Source organism: Fukomys damarensis, unplaced genomic scaffold (assembly GCF_012274545.1).
Source record: "Fukomys damarensis isolate Sample0158 unplaced genomic scaffold, DMR_v1.0_HiC HiC_scaffold_35, whole genome shotgun sequence".
Classification (NCBI taxonomy): Eukaryota; Metazoa; Chordata; class Mammalia; order Rodentia; family Bathyergidae; genus Fukomys; species Fukomys damarensis.
In genome coordinates, this window is record NW_022900947.1 from 3,976,482 (window position 1) to 3,992,366 (window position 15,885).

The 15,885-nt window shown below is 54.9% G+C and overlaps 1 protein-coding gene across 6 annotated transcripts in view; it reads right to left on the bottom strand.

The window, feature by feature from the left end:
• Positions 1-2: 2 nt before the first annotated feature.
• LOC104874729 (ellis-van Creveld syndrome protein) overlaps positions 3-15,885 on the bottom strand; it is a 33,934-nt gene continuing 18,051 nt past the window's right edge. For 3 of the 6 annotated variants that reach the window (XM_033758776.1, XM_019210266.2, XM_019210267.2), the window contains 6 exons: positions 12,313-12,529; positions 11,713-11,861; positions 9,881-9,979; positions 8,443-8,655; positions 7,163-7,475; positions 3-65 (listed from right to left, as the gene is read on the bottom strand). In XM_033758776.1, coding sequence (XP_033614667.1) covers positions 7,392-7,475; positions 8,443-8,655; positions 9,881-9,979; positions 11,713-11,861; positions 12,313-12,529 — 762 coding nt within the window. In that variant the 3' untranslated portion in view covers positions 3-65; positions 7,163-7,391. Of the gene's footprint in view, positions 66-7,162; positions 7,476-8,442; positions 8,656-9,880; positions 9,980-11,712; positions 11,862-12,312; positions 12,530-15,885 lie in introns of those variants that run through there. The other 3 variants (XM_033758777.1, XM_033758779.1, XM_033758778.1) reach the window with 3 other exon arrangements.

Genomic DNA, 15,885 nt, shown 5'->3' on the forward strand with positions numbered 1-15,885 from the left:
CTGTCCTGCTCCTCGCGCAGCTGGGCCTGCAGCACCGCGGACAGCGCGCTCTCCTCCAGCCACACCTGGGGACACGGGCGGGTTAGCCTGCCTGCGCCAGGAAAAGTCGCTTTCTGACCCGACGGGGTTACATTTGCTTCCCGCCACACCAGGCCCCACCCCGGCCGTCTCATCGCCAGGAGACGTGTGCTCCGGACTCACCACGACCCTGGACACACAGGTCGCGGGTGGGATGCGTGCGTTCAGGGCTGGACAGTGCGTCAGACCCCGGGAACTTGGCCATCCTGGATTGTGCTCCCAACGCACACACTGGATCCCTCAATCCCCCTAGCAGGACGTTGCCTCACCCAGAACATTCCATTAAAATCAGGCTCTGACTCCTCTTAGGAGCTTACAGGAGTCTCTCAAAGTGCTTGGGAAGCCATAACATTCTAGACAAATTTACAGTCTTTTAAAAAATTGTTGTGGCAGTGCTGGGATTGAACTCCGTGAACTTTGCACTGAACTACAGACTTTGCTTTTTAATTTTATTTTTTAGACAGGTTCTTGTTAAATCACTGAGTTGCCCATGCTGGGCTCCAACTTGCAATCCTCCTGCCTCAGCCTGTAATTACAGGCATATGCCAGTGTACCTGGTCAGTTTTGATTCTTTCAAAAGTGAATTAAGGGCAGGAATGTGGCTCAGTGTCAGAGTGCTTGCTAGCACGTACAAAGCCCTGAGTTCAATCTTAAAAATAGCAAAAAAAAAAAAAAAAAAAAAAAAATGAATTATTATTGTATGTGGATCTCTGCTGTAAATTTTAATAATGCAGATAAAAGTAGCAACAGAATTAAAGGATTACCAAGGAGGCCACGATCCCCAGGACACATGGTGCCTGCGGCTGCCACATCCACCTCTTCAATGTGGTTGGACAGAGCTGGGTGTGACAGTGCACACCTGAAATCCTGCCACCCTGGGAGGCTGAGGCAGGAGAGTTGCAAGTTCAAATCTAGCCTGGGCAATCTAGTGAGAACTTATCTCAAATAAAAAATAAAAAGGGCTGGGGATGGAGCTCAGTGCAGAGCCCTGGGTTCAACCCCAGTACCACAAAGATCAAACAAAACAAACAAGCAAAGCATGGTAACGTGCAAGTTTGGTAGCCCAAGTTTGGAAGCAGCAAGATTCTCTGGGCTGGGTGCTGGCTCTGGCCACCACCAGGTCTTCTGTGCCTCAGAGAGTGTCATGGTTTATATCAAGATGTCCCCCAAGCCTCACACACTCACAGGCATGGGTTACAACTGGCTTGGGGCGGGGCCTGTGGGGAGAGGCGGTCCCTGGGCGTGGCCTGGAGCTTCCTCTCCTCCCTTCACCTCTGCTTCCTGAGCCCCATGAGTTCAGCAGCCTCCCTCCTCCGCCCAGGCCCTTCCATGCCGGGACTGAACTTCTCAAACGTGGGCTAAACCTCTCCCTTTAAGTCGGGGCATCCGGTGTTGTGTCACAGCCACCAGGAAAGCAATTAAGACACAAACATTTGCTTTTTGTTCCAAACTTTCACATACTGTGGGGAGAAAGAAAGGGCACTAACATCCATGGAGTGCTCCAGGCTCAATGGTGATCCTCCAAAAAGCAGGAAGGGCTCCAGATGGAGTGGACCTTGCAGTCCACAAGCGGGGGAGACACTGGGCTCTGGGGGAGGGAGGTATGTGGTGTAAAAGTGAGGTCAAGATGGGTCTTGAGCTATGAGAGGCGTGGACACCGGAGCAGGATGCAGGGTCAGAGGGGGCCATCGAGGCTGCAGGGGAAGAGTCAGCCAGAGAATGAGCAGGCGAGGCTGGGGGACAGCCAGAACCTGAGCCAGGGGCCTTGTAAGGCGCAGTGAGGACCTGCGGTTAATCTGCGCAGAATGAGAAGCCACTGCAGGTCTGGGGCAGGGAAGTGAGGTGGTATGAGTTGGTGTCTTTTATCACATCTGCAGTGCTGACAACGAAAGATGCCCAATTCTCCAGTTACCAATAAGAGAGAAAGGCAGTACCATTTCAACTAAGATGCATCTCAATTCAAGGCATATTAAGACATTTTCAAACGCAAATCCTAAAAATGATCAGCATGTGGAATGTTTTCAAAGCATCACTGTGGCTGGGCACTAAGAATCGAAGGACACCAAAGGCCCCCATTACAGTGACCCAGGCTGGAGGTGGGACAGCTTTGGCCAGGCTGTGGGGAAGGAGGTAGCTACCTCCTGGCTTAGTCTGGAGCTGCAGCTAGGGGAGACTTCCCGTCAATGAGATGTAGGGTGTGAAAGGAAGCAGGGGTCAAGGACAATTCTGAGACTTGGCCCCAGTTTGGCTGTGGACTGAGCAGGCAACAGGGAGGGGATGGTTCTGTCTGAGTCATGCTAAATCCCAGCCCTGAACATTAGGGGACACTGCACGCAGAGAGCCCAGCTGAGGAGCAAAGTGTGAGCTGGAGATGGAAACCTCGGCACTGTCCTAGGGACCATGAACGTGAGCTTGGGTGAGATTCTGCTCTACAGAGCCTTGGACGAGAAAGACCCCCTATCTCCCCAGTGCCCAGATGCTTCCTTAGGGAGACCTGGAGAGGAGGAACAGTTGTGCTGGGGCTGGGATCCCCACCCACAGAAACCGAGATGATGAATGTGTAGTTTAAGGCTGCTGGTTGGGGGAATATTTGTCCCACAGCATTCATCACAGCGGTGTATTAGCTCCCCGTGGCTGTCACAGCAAACGAGCACAAACCTGGTGGATTAGGACAAGCCAGACTGGGGCTCAGGAGTTTGAAAGGAGTCTTACGGGGCTCACACAAAGGCGGGCAGCCTATGTTCCTCCCGCGGGTCAGCAGATGCCCTGTCCTTGGCTTCTCCAGCTCCCGCGGTCCCTGCACAGCTGTTTCCTCCACTGCAGGGCCCAGCACGGGGCCCTCCTCAGGCTGCATCCCTTAGACCCCTGCTGAGGACCTCGAGAGCACAGGGGTCTGGCCAGCTAAGCAGGGGAGTCCCCATCTCAGTCTCCCAAGTGTCACCGCAGCTGCAAGTCCTTCCGGCTATGACCCTGACCCGGGCACCAGGGGCCAGGATGGGGAGAGGCCACACACCTCACTGGAGCGGATCTCCACTCACAAACATGGCCCAGCGCCTGCTCTGTGCCATCTCTGCACAGTCCCTCATGTATAGCAACTTCCTGCAAAACAGCCTCTAAAGTCTCCCAGGCCTCTTTAAAATACAACTTGGAAAAGACAGATGATGTCTGGTGCCGCTTCTCATACCCACAGTTTTGCTTTTCTTCTGATGACTAACGCTCATCTGAACCACAGCAAGTTCTCTTTTTCTTTTCTTTTTTTTTTATCAACAAGGAATACAGCAAGGGAGAGAAAACCTGGAGCCATAAATATCTTCTGACAATTTAAGGCAATTAAGCAATCAATCGGTAGATTAACCATGACATAGGCACCTCCAGAAAGCAGCTCGGGTTATAGCTACTTAATCAGTTGATGAGGTCATTAATTCTTCCACTTGCTTCCTGAGTGCAAAACTTCCCTTGAGAAACCTCCCTGAGAGCCAAGAAAAATTCACAGCATTACACTCATTAGCAAGTAAAAACATAAAGCATAGAAAAGAACTACGCATAATCTGCCATCTGAATAATTTAACCAGAATGTTTTAGATGAATTGTGGGTGTTAAGGCATATGTGTAGAGGTCCCCCAAAGCCTCATGTGGTCATAGGTGGGGCTTTTTCAGAGGGGGCTGGATCCAGTGTGATGCTGGGATTGATTCATGGTGCAGTGCTAGGTGTGAGTGCTGCCTGCCCTAAGTGGCCTGGATGACATACAAGAGAAAGAACCCTTGCTGCTTTGCTGTCTTCTGCCTGCCGTGAACCGTTTCCCCTCTGTTGATGCCTGTCTGCCGTGCCACCCTGCCTTGGAGCCAGCTGGTTATAGATTACAACTTCTAAAAACTGTGGGCTAAATAAACCTTTCCCTCTTTAAATTTGGGTGTCGCAGGCCGGGTGTGGTGGCGCACGCCTGTAATCCTAGAACTTGGGAGGCTGAGGCAGGAGGATCCCCATGAGTTCGAGGCTAGCCTGGGCTACATAGTGACTTCCAGGTCAGTCTCAACTACATAGTGAGACTCTGTTTCAAAAAACAAAAACAAAAAAAACATTTTGGGTGTCAGGTATTTTGTCTCAATAACGAGAAAAAAGTAAGTAAGGTAGAATTTGATACCAGAGAAGTGGGGTTGTTGCTGTGTCTGTACCAGACCATGTATTTTGGGAACATTTGGAGCTGGCTTGTGAGGTGGGAAGTTAGGAAAAGTTTGGAGACATGGGCTGCAAAAGTAGAGCTGGAATGCCTGAGGCTGTACTTGATGGGAGATTCTGGCCGGGGCTCAGAAGACCAGAAGGCTGATAGAAATTCTGTCAGTAGAGACCAACCTCAGGAAGTTTCTGCTGGGAAGAAGCACTGCATTTGCTGTTGGACTCCAGACGATGTGTGTTATGCCTTGGTAGAAAGTTTGTTTGCATTTTGCTTCTGTCCAGGGACTTTGCCTGAGACTGAGATTAAGGGGAGTTGACTAATTAATTTGGCAGAAGAAATTTCAAGGCAGTCTAATGTTGAGGCGGTATCATGGCTTCTGTTGGGGTCTTTTTAGCCAGATTTGTGTTGAGAATCAAGGGCAAAGAGCCCAGCAGGATGACTTAAAAAATTGTGAGTTTGGCCAGAAAGGAAGCTCCTGGAAAGTTTAGGCCTGCAAAGATAGAATAGAGGAGAAACTGATCGCTGAAAAGAAAAAAAAACCCAGTATTTCAAAAGAAGACAACAAAAAGATGGCCCGAAGATATCAAGAACCCCAACAGGACTCAGCCTCTACAGAGTCAAGAGTTGCTAAGGTAAAAGACTTTGTCTTAAAAAGAAAGGCCCAGGGCCCAGGATTTAGCTCAGTGGTGCTGCTGCCTGCCTTGCGAGCACAAGGTCCCAAGTATGATCCCTGGTATCAAAAAAAAAAAAAAAAAAAAAAAAAACGCCCCAGAGCAGCATGTTACAGATTGGCAGTGGCCTAGGGAAGTTGTGCCCTGGAATTTGGTTCATAGGCCCTCGACCCCTACAGCCAAGAGAGAAGGAAGCCTGGCTGCCGCTCCAGCTGGCAGCAGACCCTGGCATCACCCATACGGTGCTGGTTTTAGGTGCATGCAGAATGCAAGAACTGGGGGGCAAAAAGGCTTCCACCCAGATCTCAGAAGAAGGCCCGGGAGGCTGGGCAGGGTGTTTCCGAGAGGCCCGTGTGTGAAGTTGTGAGTATGAAGCCGAAGGTGCAGTACAGACCCCAGAAGTTTAGAAAAGCCAAAAACATGGATCATCTGAGAAAAACTACAAAGAGAACAGAGCCTGCTGCAGAGAGAAGCCACGGGAGCTACAGCCACTGGCAGCGCCACAGGGGCAGAGCCACCCAGGCCCTTTGGAGTTCACCACTTGCCACAGGTTGCCAAAAATGCTAAAAGCAAAACTGAGATTTAATGTTTGTCCTGCTAGATTTTGGTCTTTCTTTGATCCCATTCCTCGCTATCCCTATTTGTATTTTTAGAATAAAAACGTCTATCTTATGCCATTAAATGTTAAAAGTGTTTAACTTCCTTTTCATTTGTACAGGGGCTCACAGCTAAGTGTTGGCCTTAAATCTCAGAGGAGACTTTAGACTTTTCAGCAATGCTGAAACTGTTAAGACTTAGCAACTCTTAGAGATGGCCTAGATGGCTTTCATGTATAAGGATGCGCATGGGTCTTTGGGGAATATTATAGCTTGTGTCTAGATGTCGCCGCAAAGCCTCATGCAGTCATTGGCGGGGCTTTGGCTGGATCTAGAGTGTGTGACACTAAAATTGATTCATGGTCAACACTAAGATCAAAGGCACTAGGATTAAGAGTGTGAGTGCCACCCGTTCTGAAGAACCTAAATAAATTATAAGAGATAAAAGGAGCTGTGGAGGTCCCTTGTTTTGCTGCCTTCTGCCCACCATGAACTGTTTCTCCTCTGCAATGCCTGTCTGCCATGCTGCCCTGCCTGGGAGCCAACAGATTATAGACTAAAACCTCTACAGACTGTGAGCTAAATAAGTCTTTCCCCCTTTATAATTTTTACTTGGGTCCTTGCACTTGCAAGGCAGGCCACCAAACCTCTGAGCTAAACCCCTGGCCCTCCGCCTTTATCTTTGAGTGCCAGGTATTTTGTATCAGCATTGAGAAAAATATAACGAGGACAATGGGTATTTCATCAGAAATAAAATTCTGGATTTGTTTTAGGATCAATAATATTAAGTATTTAAATGGGCTTTGTGCAGAAGATCATAACATGTATCACTGCATAGCCACCTGTTGAGCATTCTGATCCCTGGGTTTTATGCAGAAGCTGGTGTTTGGAGACTTCTAGCAAGTCATGAAACACAACAGAGTAGTAGGGGGTCGGCTAACCAGCTGTCACCAGCCTGTCATGTGTTCAAACTCAAATCAACACCCTGAGCCTCCAAGATTGGGTGGGTGGGGTACCTTGAAAACCTCCAGTGGCCTCTAAAGGCCCTCACACCCATTTGCAATATTCTCACCTGGAGAGCTTTTGAAATGGTGCCCCATTCCCAGACTGGCAACTGGCAACTGAGTGCTTTGAGCCCTAGGATCTGGGATGAGTTCAGCTCCATTTAGATCCCTTGGTGGAATGGGATCTGGATGACCCTGTGATCATTTCCAAGCCACACCATGTTGCTGGAAATGCAGCTAAGTTTTCCTGAACCCTTACCACATCCCAGCTCTGGGTTCTGAAGGAGGGCATGTGTACAGGAAAATCAGAGCTGCTGTACGCAAAGAACTTGCACCCAAATGCAGGAGGTGGGCAAGTTACCTGTGGCAGGATTCAGACTGACAGGCTACTGGACCATGTGCCTGATCTTTGCATAATTTATTCCTCTACTTCCTGTGTACTTTCTGCAGCGCCAATAAACAGTACCAATGAACCTCTATGACAGGCTGCAGCTTTTTTATAACCAACTGAAAACCCTATGGAAGGAGAGTGTGGGGTGTAGCTCAGTGGTAGAATGCTTGCCCAGTATGCATAGGGTCCTAGATTCCAGCCCCAGAATTGCAAAGACATAAAGGAAAGAAATAGGAGTTGTTCTTACAATAGGCACCTAGGAGTGGGTGGGCCATGGCAGGCGCAGCGGCTCTTTCCCCACTTTCTTGCAACTCTGGCTGTCTGTGTGCTCCGGTGTGTTCGGCTGACTGAGTCTAAGTCAGGCAAGGATGGAACACACATTCTAGGCGGGAAGAGCAGGGCTCTGGGATATAGTAGTGCTGCTCACAAGGCATAGCTGCGCCATCAGGAATGAGGAATCTTCTGCAGTTACCACACTATGTCTCATGGGTCAGAGCTGTGTCATTTGGCTGCTGCCAACTGCAAAGCATCCTGGGTATTAAGCATTGTAGTGTCAGCCTCTAGGGTGCAGAAAGCAAGGGAGAAAGGGAGGTCACGTGGTTTGGGTATCTGCCTCACTTGGAAGTTGATTCTTTTACTTAACATGTTTTAACGTTTCATTGCATTAGTTTCTTATTGCTTCTGTAACTCATTGCCACAAACCCTGTGGCTTGCAATGTAAGTTTGCTTCCTTACAGTTCTGGAAGTTGGTCTGAAATGACTCTTCCTGGGCTAAAGTCAGGGCACTGCAGGGCTGGCTCCTTCTGGAGGCCCTGGATGAGAATCTGTCTCCTTGTCCCTCCTCCCTTCTAGCTTCTAGAAGCGGCCAGCACACCAGGCTCCTGCTGCTCCACTCATGCCTCTGTTCACACATAGAGGTTGACCTCTGACCCTGTAGGACCCTCGCGTGGACATCTGGCCGCCCGGACCACCCAGCAGGACCTTGCCATCCCAAGATCCTTAACTTCATCACAAAGTCCCTTTTGCCATGGGGTCACCTATAGTCAGGGCTGGGATAAGGCTGAGGACCCCTCTGGGGTCCCTGGGGGGCTTGATGATCTTCTCTCTGAGGTCACGAGCCTGGTATCCTTATCTGAAGCTGAAGGGCTTCTTTGAGACCAGGGTCAGTGGCCTTGCCAGCTCACACCTCTAATGTAGAACTTCAAACACAACACAAGTGTTCGGCAGCAGCAGCCGGAGCTAAGTGACCCAGCAGGATCCTCCCTGAGACACCCAGAATGGCTGCCCAGACCCTCTGCCTTATCCTCTCAAAGCCTCACTGAAATCCTAATCTCTCAACTGCACCTAATCTCACCTGCCTGCTGTGCCTCTTGACAGTGCACTCTGATGCAAATAAACTCTTGTCTTATTCTGATCTTGCGACCCCCTCATGTCACCAGCCTCCGAAGTGCCACCTGGCTCAGCACTGGGGATGCCACACAAGAAAGCCCTCATTGTGCTCCTAAGCCTGCAGGCCGAGGCACCCACCTGCCTGTCTTGCTCCAGGAGGTCCTGCAGGAGGCCCCATTGCTGTCTCCGGAAACGGTCCAAGTGGCCCAGCTGCCGAGCTGCCTCCTCCTGCGTCGCCTGCTGCAGGGCCTTGCACTCTGTCTTGGGGAGGCCGCTGACCCCCGGGAGCGTCTGCAGGAACAGGGTGTCTGCCATCCACTGGAAGGTGTCCATGGTGCTGCAGTACAGTTCCTGTGGTGAGCATCACACCAGTCATGGGCACCATTCTGCACCCGGGACACACAGGGACCACACACTCACAAACACACCTCACATGATACACACACAAACACGCACATGGGGACGCGGACACAAGTGGTTTTGGGACACACCTGCTGTCTTCTGGCGCTCACACCCCACCCAGCCTTGTCCAAGCCCTGCTCACTCCAGCCGTCCATCTCTGGTGCCTCCCCTAGGCCCCAAGCCTCCTGTGCCGCCATCTGGACCTTGTGCCAACCCCTGAGCCCACTAGCTCCTCTTGCCTTCCACGCGTAGGTGAGTTATTTGTGGACGTCTCGGATCTTCCCTGAATCTCCCTGCTAAAACGCCTAGGAGGGCCCTTTCCCCTCCACAGTTAAAACTGGCGCTTGGGCCTGCAGGCCGGCTGATCAGGCCCCTGCTGTCCTGCTTTGGGTCTCACCCCACCTCCCCAACCCGTCTTTCTCCAGATATCCTTCTTTAAGTTGTGAAAAATGTCCCAACCCATGGGTAATATGTGAAACACCTGTGAGCTTGCAAGCTGATCTTTTTTTTTCCTTAATTGAAAACACCCAACCTTACAGGGGAGGCCGCACCCAGCCCCTGGGGCTGCAGGCGCCAGCTTTGTCTGTGGCATCTCAGTAGGGCAGCTCACGCTGGTGAGCACGGCGAGGGTGATTTCTTCCTCCCGCCTGCGTCCCTGCCCCTGGCGGCAGGCGGCTGTCCTTGGCCTTGCCCTCCTCCAGGCTTCCCCGCCCTCACTCCTGGGCCCACACCAGGACGTGGCTGGGGTGTCCGGAGTGCAGCCGCCACTGCAGGGCTCCAGGTGTTCAGTTGTGCACACAACTCTGCTGAAAAGAACGGTCACGTCCCCATTGCACAGTCGGGGACACTTAGAGCCGAGGCCGGGGAAGAGCCAGGATGCTGGACCAGGCCCTTGGACCCTCCCTCAAGGTGCTGTCCCCACTACAGGCCCTGGTCACATCCTCCCCACTATGTGCCCACGGCTCTGCATGCTGCCTAACCCGCTGGCCCCCGCCACTTGTGACCTTCTGCGCTTTCCCCTGATCACACAGTGGGTCGACTTCCTGCTCCTGGCATAGCTGGGGAGGCCCCTGCTGGGGGTGGTGGCCTGCCTGGTCACCCCGCCTAAGTGCAGATTGACCTCAGCCTGACTGGGGTCTCTGACCCAGAGGACGTCCTGGCTGGGGCCACCTACCTGGCAGAGTGCAGCTGCAGCCTCAGTGGCTCTCACCTCCTCCTGCTCCTCCAGGTCCCTCTGCGTCAGCTGCTGCCGCTCCAGGACTTCGTGGAAAGCCTGCGGTTCAGACAGGAACTGAATCCGACACCAAGCTGCAGGCTTCGCTTTTTCTAGGAATTCTCCCCAGCCTGCCCTGCTGCTCAGGGGGGCAGGGGGTCCACCTGATTTAGACTCAGGGCAGCTGAGGCACGGGACTGTCACATGGCTTCTGTGGACAAGGCCACGACCAGCAAACCTGCCATGTGGAGACCCACAGGCCGTGCTTTCCTCACACCCAGCATGAGAAGGCACCACCAGGTACCCACTGCTTTGTCCTGGTCCCTGGCCACCAAGAGATACTGCGGCAGCTCTGCTGTGGACCTCACCCAGCCCAGGGAGGACCTGAGGAGCCCAGCAGGGTGACGGTCAGAGGTCAGGGTGGGGAGGGATGTGCACACACCCAGCATCGGCAGAGGGCACAGTGGGTGTGGGCACCTGGGGGACTCCACATGGGAAGGGACTGGAGGAGATGCTGTAGGAAGACACTGGCTGTGTCTCTGGGGATGCCAGGGGCCCTATGAGAGGCTCAGCTTGGGGCCCCTGTGGCCTCTGTCCAGGGTGCAGCCGTCCACACCATGCTAGGCCCTTGGCCTCCACCCTCTCCACACCACATTGCCACACATGGCCGGGAAGAGCTATACCAAAGGATAAGGAGGGGTTGGAGGGGCCTCCGCGAGGCAGAGCCGCCCCTCACTGGGGCCCAGGGTCCTACAAGAGCTGTGACACAGATGTGGTCACCCCCCTTTCAGATGAGGAAGGCAAGGGCCAGGGTGAGGAAACAGCAGTGTAATTAAAAAGTATGGTGAGTGTTTAAATTAAAAGAATATTGGGCCGGGGAGTTAGTTCAGAGGTGCAGCCACCTGCCTTGCAAGTGCAAGGTCCTGAGTTTGGTCCCCAGTACCAAAAAAAAAAAAAGACACAATGGCATTAATCTACCTCCAAATCCTCCCCCCTGCTTGGAACACCCATCCCATCATTGTCACCGCTTCCTGCGGCAGCTCTGGAGTCCTCTTTTTGTCTTAGTTGCCCCGTCGTGGCTGCCTCTATGTCCTCAATAGATTCCCAACATTCACCTTTTGTGTTCATTTGGAGTTTGGGAGAAGCCAGAAGCACCCGGGCCAGCTGTGTGACTGAGGTGGACAGGACACGGCAGCATGTTTGTGGGAGCCGCCTTTCTATGAGGTGACGCTGGGCAGCAGCATGCACCGTGTTTTTGATCACACCCCATAAAGATGCACACGAAAGAGGACTTTCAGAGCTGCTTCAGAAAGTGTCAAAAAAGACAGGGTAAGTGTCCCAAGCAGGGGGAGGATTGCGAGGAGGCTTAATGGCAACGCGTCTTTTCCTGTACCAGTTCCTAAGATCCAAAATCTCCCTTGTGTTTTGATCACGGGCCGACAGCAATGCATCTGAGCTGTGCCCACTCCTGGGTTGGTGGCCCCAGTCCTTACCCTGTGCAGACAGCCAGAGATGGGCAGCCCCTCCTGAGTCTGGGATACTCACAGACTGAACCGAGAGCTCTTTGCCTTCTCTGAGAGCAGCCAAATGGGTCAGTCCGGCCCAAGCCGGCCCCAGCTGACCTCCTACCCTCTTGCTTCCTGCCCTCCTGTGGGTCTCCTGTCCCTTTCCTAGACAAGGCCAAGAATGTCTTCCAACTGGGCCGTCCCCATCCCGGTGCCAGTGGCTCAGCTGCACAAGGATGTACCCTCAGCCCCATCCGCTCAAGCTGCATGCACCCAGGGCAGACTCACCTTGAGGAACCCCTCTGGGTCCTGGGTCGGCAGGGAACTGGCCAGGAAGCTCCTCCGTTCCTCCTCGTGGGCCAGTGTGAGCCTGGCTGCCCCCTCTACCTGGCGAGCCAGAGATGCCTGGGCTAGGTCTTTGCTGCGCTGGAGGAACTCTGGGGGTGACAGGGCCGCAGGGTAGGGGAGTGACTCCCCAGCAGGACCGGCGCTCCACCAAGGGGAGAGGAAGTGGACCGTAGCTGACAGACCCGGGCTTCTCCCTGTGGGCTCCACCAGCTGGGCGGCCTCAGCAAAAGCGCAAGTGTCCGCAGAGTCTTGGGTCCCGCCCCGCCCACCCTAACGCTGGCGCTGGGGCCAGGAGCTGGGGGAGGGGCGGCAGCCCAGCACAAGGTGCGGCTTCTCCCCAGGCTCCCGCTCACGCCCCGGCACTCCTGCATCTGTCTGGCAGAGACCCTCCACCCTCCTTTGCCCCGACCCAGCTCTGCTCCACGGAGAGCGACGCCAGGCTGGGGTGGCAGCCTGTGCTGGGTGACCCGGGCCACGCCCCCCCACCTCCTCCACCGCACCGGGGGCGCACCGGGATCATGCCCCCGCCCCCCCGCTCACCTCGGCCGAAGTGCTCTGCCTCCTCCCAGAAGGCCTTGTGCTGCTGGGCCAGCAGCTCCTCCTTCTGCCGCCCAGACAGCGTCCCCTGCACGGCCAGCAGGTCCAGGCTTCGGGACATGGCGGCCAAGCGGCACTTGGTCTCCTCCTGGATCTGCGTCAGCAGGCACGCGATCAGCTTGGCCATGTGCACCCGGCCCAGCGTCCTCTCCAGGGTGTCCTGTGAGGACAGGCACTGAGGTCCTGGGGTCGGCCTTAGGGCAGGAGCCCAGCATGCACCCAGGTCAGAAGAGGAAACTCTTCTTCCCCAAGGCCCCGCCCCGCTGGCATGGCCCACATCCTCTGCGGCCCTGCAAAGCATGAATGCAAGGGCAGCAGTGAAAGTGACACAGTTCTTGGCCCTGGAAGCTCAGAAAGTCCGAGTCCCGGGCTTCAGCGTGTCAGGGTGAGGGGCAGGAGGAGCGACACCTCGAGTCTAGAGCAGCAAGCTGTTCCTGTTGCCTCTGCCCACTCCCGCCTCTACACTCCGTGCCCACAGCACACAGGAGACCTGAGACGCTGAGGTGGCTCTGACACCCCCTGGCCCCACAGCCTCCAAATCAGGTCCAAACACCTGATGGCATGCAAGGTCCTCTGAGGTCTTGTGTCCCCTCCTTCTGCTCTGGGCCTTCATGCCAGGCTCTCAGCTGTGCTGGACCTTTGCACATGCTGGGCCCTTGAGCAGTACACCTGTGCTGCCTCCTCCCACGCTGTCTGGCTGAGCTCCCCTCCTGCTCACTGGCTCTGTGGTCCTTCCCTGACCTTCCCCTCCCTGGCCATCCCTTGTGCTCCAGGGCCCTGTGCTCCTGACTCCGAGGAGCTTGTCTAGGGGGTAGGCCAGGGTCAGACCAGAGTTCTGTTAATCAAGTTGACAATGTGAATTTATCCGGGTTAAGAGTCACTCCCAGATTAGCACAGCACACTTCTGGGTGTGAGATGATTGGCATGTGGGCTAGCAAAGGGAGGGAAGGCTCCCCTGATGGGGGAGGCTCCATCCAATCGGCTTGCAGCCAGATGGAATGAAAGGGACGGCGGTGAAGTCCGACAACACTTGAAGAGCTCCCTTCTGCGGGGTCTGGGCATCTTTTGCTGCCATCGCCTGTGGACCCCGGACTGCAGCTTCTCCAGATCTGCAAGGCAGACGCACACTAGGGGCTCCCCAAGGCCAGCGGCCTCGCACTGGCGCTGTCTCCTTGGCCCCTCTTGTCCTGTCGCTTCAGCTTCTGGGGCCGAGCGGCTGTTCCTCTGTTCAGCACACGGGCCCCACTGCGGACTCCTGTGAGCCTCATGAATAGGTCCCCTCGCACAGTTCTCCGGGTGAGCAGCTCCCGGCGCGGCCGCTAGAGGCCGAGCGAGGACTTCGGCGTGCAGGTGGGAAAGGCAGGAGGCGGGCGGGAAGAGGAGACCCGCTCAGGGCCGCAGGGCTGAGCGACAGCGCCATCTCTGGGCTTGGTCATTGGAGCTCGGCGTAGAGGAGGTGCGAGGGGCATGGCGGGGCCACCGGTGCTCGAGTTCGGCGGGGTCCCCAGCCACTGTCTCAGGGTTGCCACACCTGAAGCTCCACCCAGCCATGACGCGAGCACCAGGTAAACCAGGTCAGCATCTGAGCCTGTCCAGGCATCTCCAGCCAGGGCCAGCTGCCTTCGTGGCTGTCCCTGCCGTGGCCCCTCTCAGCGTTGTGCCCACATCTGTCTGAGGCCTCTGCGTTCCTTTTCAGTGCTGTCCAGTACTCAACGCCTCGACAGTGACACAGGCTAGGTCCCCCTCCGAGAAGCGCTGTTCTGAGATGCTTTCTGAGAGCCGGGGACCCCGTTCTGCTCTGTGTCCTCTGAAGTCATACGACCACGCGGCAGAGCGGTGCATACCACACCTGTGGATTCAGTCGCGGCCCTTTCCAGGTCGCTGTGAGGATGTGTTCGGCTGCTGTGCCTAACTGTTGTCTTTCGGGACCTAAGGACTGGCACATACCGAGCTCCTCCTGTGTGCTCAGCTCTGCGCTATGGACCCTTGGCCACACACGAACAGGCTGAGTCAAGATCACACAGCTTGTAAGTGGAGAGACAGTGCTACGGGCTGGGCTACTGCCTTGAGCTGCGTTTGAACCATTTCCCTAGCAGGGGGTGGCACGCAGGAGGTGCGCATTACAAATGGCGGAAGGAAGCATAATCAGGTTGCGGCACTGGGCAATCCTTTCCCTTCTTCCGGTCTGGATGCCACAGGCTGATATTCCGGCAAGGATCCCCCCCCCATCAATATCCAGCTGATCAGAGAGAAAAAAGCTCATCTCTGACATGCATTCACGGAGTCAGCAGCCTTCTCAAATTAACAGCGAAGTCCAAGGCCTGGGCAGCGCAGGAGAGGCTTGGGGGCTCGGCTTGGTGATGTCATTAGGTGGGCGGGGCCCCAGGTAGTCACTTAGTGGCTTAGCTTGCTCCTGATCTGTGCCCTGCAACTGAATATTTGCTGTGCCTGAGAAAAGAGCAGACCAGGGCTGGGAGTGCGGCTCAGTGCTAGCGTGCCTGCGTAGCATGCTCAAGGTCTTGGGATCCATCCCCAGTACCCCTAAAATAAGTACATAAGTAAACACTCTGGGAGGCCCAGGCAAGAGGATCACAGATTAGAGCCCTGCCTGAGCAACTTAGCAACTCTGTGAGACTGGCTCAAAGTAAAAAATAAAAAGGGCGGGGGATGCAGCTCAGTACGAAGGCCCTGGGTTCAAACCTCAGCATAAACAGACAGAAATGCTACGTAGAGTCCCTAGGTTGCCATGCATTTGGTGGTGCTGAATGGGAGGATGGCAGCGCGGGTACGTTTCTAATCAGACCCCAGGCAATGAGGGTGCTGCCAACAGGCCATGCCTATGGGGGCCCGGGCAGGTGTGGGGTGGGCAGTGCGGTGCTCCCTGGACCCTGCTCCTCTGCAGGTTGGAGATGAGTCTGCATGCTGAGTGGGCACCGGGAGGGTTCTGGGCCGGTGTCACCAGGCTCTCTGCAGCCCTTTCATACACAGGACCCCTGATGGTGACAGAGGACTTAGGCCCTGCCTGTGGCACCATGATTTTATAGATGGCACTAGAACCCAGGCAGTTAGAGTTTAGCACCATACAGCTCCCAGTGGCTGAGTTCGCTTCTGGGCTGGGTCCCCAGGTGCCTCCACACTGGCAGCTGAATCCCCTGCTACATTCAGAGTCCTCATGCCAGGGCCTCCAGCCCAGAGCAAGCAGATCAGAGTCCCTGGGGACAAGGTCGGGGCTCAGGCGCAGGTGGCACACAGATGTTCCGTCTACACCATCTCACCCTGCTGCTCAGCATCTCTGTCCAACAGCTTGAAAACCCCCAGTGTCAGGCTGCACTTGAGGCAGATGAAGCTGAGCTCTGGGTGGGGACTCACCCAGGACCTGGGCAGCGGAACCTCTCCAGGCTCCCCAGATGTTGCCAGGGTGCAGCCAGGCTTGAGAATGCATGTGCCGGCTGCAGGGACATCCAGCTGGCCAGCACCTCCACTAACAACGGCAGGCGGGTAGATGGGTGTGAAGAT